Source organism: Cyprinodon variegatus, unplaced genomic scaffold (genome assembly GCF_000732505.1).
Source record: "Cyprinodon variegatus isolate N-32 unplaced genomic scaffold, C_variegatus-1.0 Scaffold406, whole genome shotgun sequence".
NCBI lineage: Eukaryota > Metazoa > Chordata > Actinopteri > Cyprinodontiformes > Cyprinodontidae > Cyprinodon > Cyprinodon variegatus.
The window spans coordinates 548,452-550,544 of NW_015150859.1; the positions used below are offsets into that span (position 1 = coordinate 548,452).

At 44.8% G+C, this 2,093-nt stretch overlaps 1 protein-coding gene across 1 annotated transcript in view; it reads left to right on the forward strand.

Moving 5' to 3' along the window:
- Positions 1-2,093, forward strand: part of LOC107093059 (F-BAR and double SH3 domains protein 2-like) — a 45,665-nt gene that overhangs the window by 36,039 nt on the left and 7,533 nt on the right. The window contains exons 8-11 of the mRNA XM_015387878.1: positions 446-544; positions 712-864; positions 976-1,107; positions 1,200-1,283. Of these exons, the coding sequence (XP_015243364.1) occupies positions 446-544; positions 712-864; positions 976-1,107; positions 1,200-1,283 (468 nt within the window). The remainder of the gene's footprint in view (positions 1-445; positions 545-711; positions 865-975; positions 1,108-1,199; positions 1,284-2,093) is intronic.

The following is a 2,093-nucleotide window of genomic DNA, read 5'->3' on the forward strand; positions in this document are numbered from 1 at the left end:
GAGTGTTGTTCAGCATGGGAGTGAGTAGAAAATGAAGGCTAATCATGTTTTGGGTGTACTATTCCTTTAACGTCAACCCTTGACTTATGTTTTCAACCTTCTGGGTGACTTTGGTGTGTTTTCAGTCAATGTAAATAAATAAATACATAAAAAAATAGCATAGAATCATAAAAATGCTGCTTCCAGAGTCTGGGTCCTGCCACTGAGAAAGCAAACCACTACAGTGTTTGGACCTAGGTTCTTGGTATATGTAAGAGAAACTGAGAACCTCAAAACCTAATGTTTAAAAAATAAACAAAAGTTTTATCAAATTTTTTTTAAAAAGAAAACAAAAAAACAGGAAACCAAAATAAAAAAGTGTGCTGATCTCATTAGAGGGCGTTTGATGGAAGACTTCTAACCATCGTCTGATAAACTCTTGTCTGATAAACTGGTTTGGTTTCAGGCCTTGGAGGAGTACGGGAACCAGGAGGCGTCTGAGCAGAGCAGCAGCGAGGTGGACGCCAAGATGGAGGTGGCCAGGCAGAGTCTTCGGAGGGCAGAGGTAACGGAGCAAAATCTCATTATCTACCTCCAGCATAGAACCGATGAGGTTACACGCTGAAGTCCTCCTCATTCTTTTCATATCCATGAATAAAAACAATCATAGTTAATTAATGAGGAATACTTTTAAAGCTGAAACAAACTATTTCTGCTCTTATTCACCATCAGACTGTGAAAGCAAAGGCCGAGGCCCGGCTGGACCTGCTGCGGCAGGCGGGAGTCGCCGTGGAAACGTGGCTGAAGAGTGCAATGAACCAGGTTATGGAGGAGCTGGAGAACGAACGCTGGAACAACCTCAGCTCCCATGATCCTTCACTCTCTGTAAGATCCCAAGTCGCTACGCTACGTAGCAAACAGTTGAGGTTGATTCAGTTTAACTGGAGTCAAAAATCAAGCATCTTAAGCAAAAGTTAAAAGACGTAATTATTTTAGGGAACGGCTGATCTGGAGCGGGAGGATGAGGAGATGGAGGACAGCAGTGAGGTGTTGGATGACAGCAGCTCCAGTCCTTCAAGCACCCTGAAAAACTATCCGCTGACCTGCAAAGTGCTTTACTCCTACAAGGTAACAGCCAGCAGCCAGGCAGAGCCAGCTAAACGGAAAAGATGAGGTTGCTCTTTAGTTCGGTTGTCTGACAACCGGTGCGTTTTCTGCAGGCGTCTCAGCCTGATGAGCTGACCATAGAGGAGCAGGAGATCCTGGAGGTCATCGATGATGGTGACATGGAGGACTGGGTCAAGGTAAGCTGCTGCTACACATGCATGTATAGACGCATCCAAACATCTGTATACTCATTCCAGGTTTCTGTCGTATTAAAAGGGGAAGCTGATCATTTCAGGGAACAAGACATCACAATAATGTTGAATTGTCACATTTTTAAATGAACGTTTTCTTGCGGCAGCAGCCTAAAGCCCCCATCACACCTTGATGGTTTAGACCAGCGTATGCCTGACGCACGTAAAATCTGGCAAAAAGCTGACATACGGGGTTCCTGGCGGGCAAGCAATGGAGTAGGTTGTGAGGAGCGTGCTCTGCATGATTTAGTTTTAAAAGGCCGTTTTTATTTGACTTATGTACTGAAATTCTGAAGTGTATGTACATCTAAAGCCTGTACGTATCATTTGAGCCTTCTCTCACGAAGATAAATGGCGAATAACCTGCGCAAATACAAGTTTAAACACACGCCTGATATTGCAGCTAGCACCGTTAGCAAAGTTAGCGCTGCGGTACCTAGCACACCTAGCACCACCTCTAGCATGTCTGCCGAGGAGTTGAAGAAGGGACCAGAGGGGAGACCTGAATCAGCCCCGACAGACCTAAAGACTGAGATTCTACCTTCTATAAAGACCGAAATGACCACACTCTCCCAAAATGAGCTTGCAACGGTAATAGCTAAGGAGTTCGAAGGGATTAAAGATGAGCTAATGCTAACAGTTCGATCGGAGATTGCTAGCTGTACTGCAACATTTCGGTAGCCTGACGTAGTCCGACTCAATTCTAGTCAGAATGAGTCTGATACTGCTCCATAGAGCTGTTATTGTGGGGCGTGT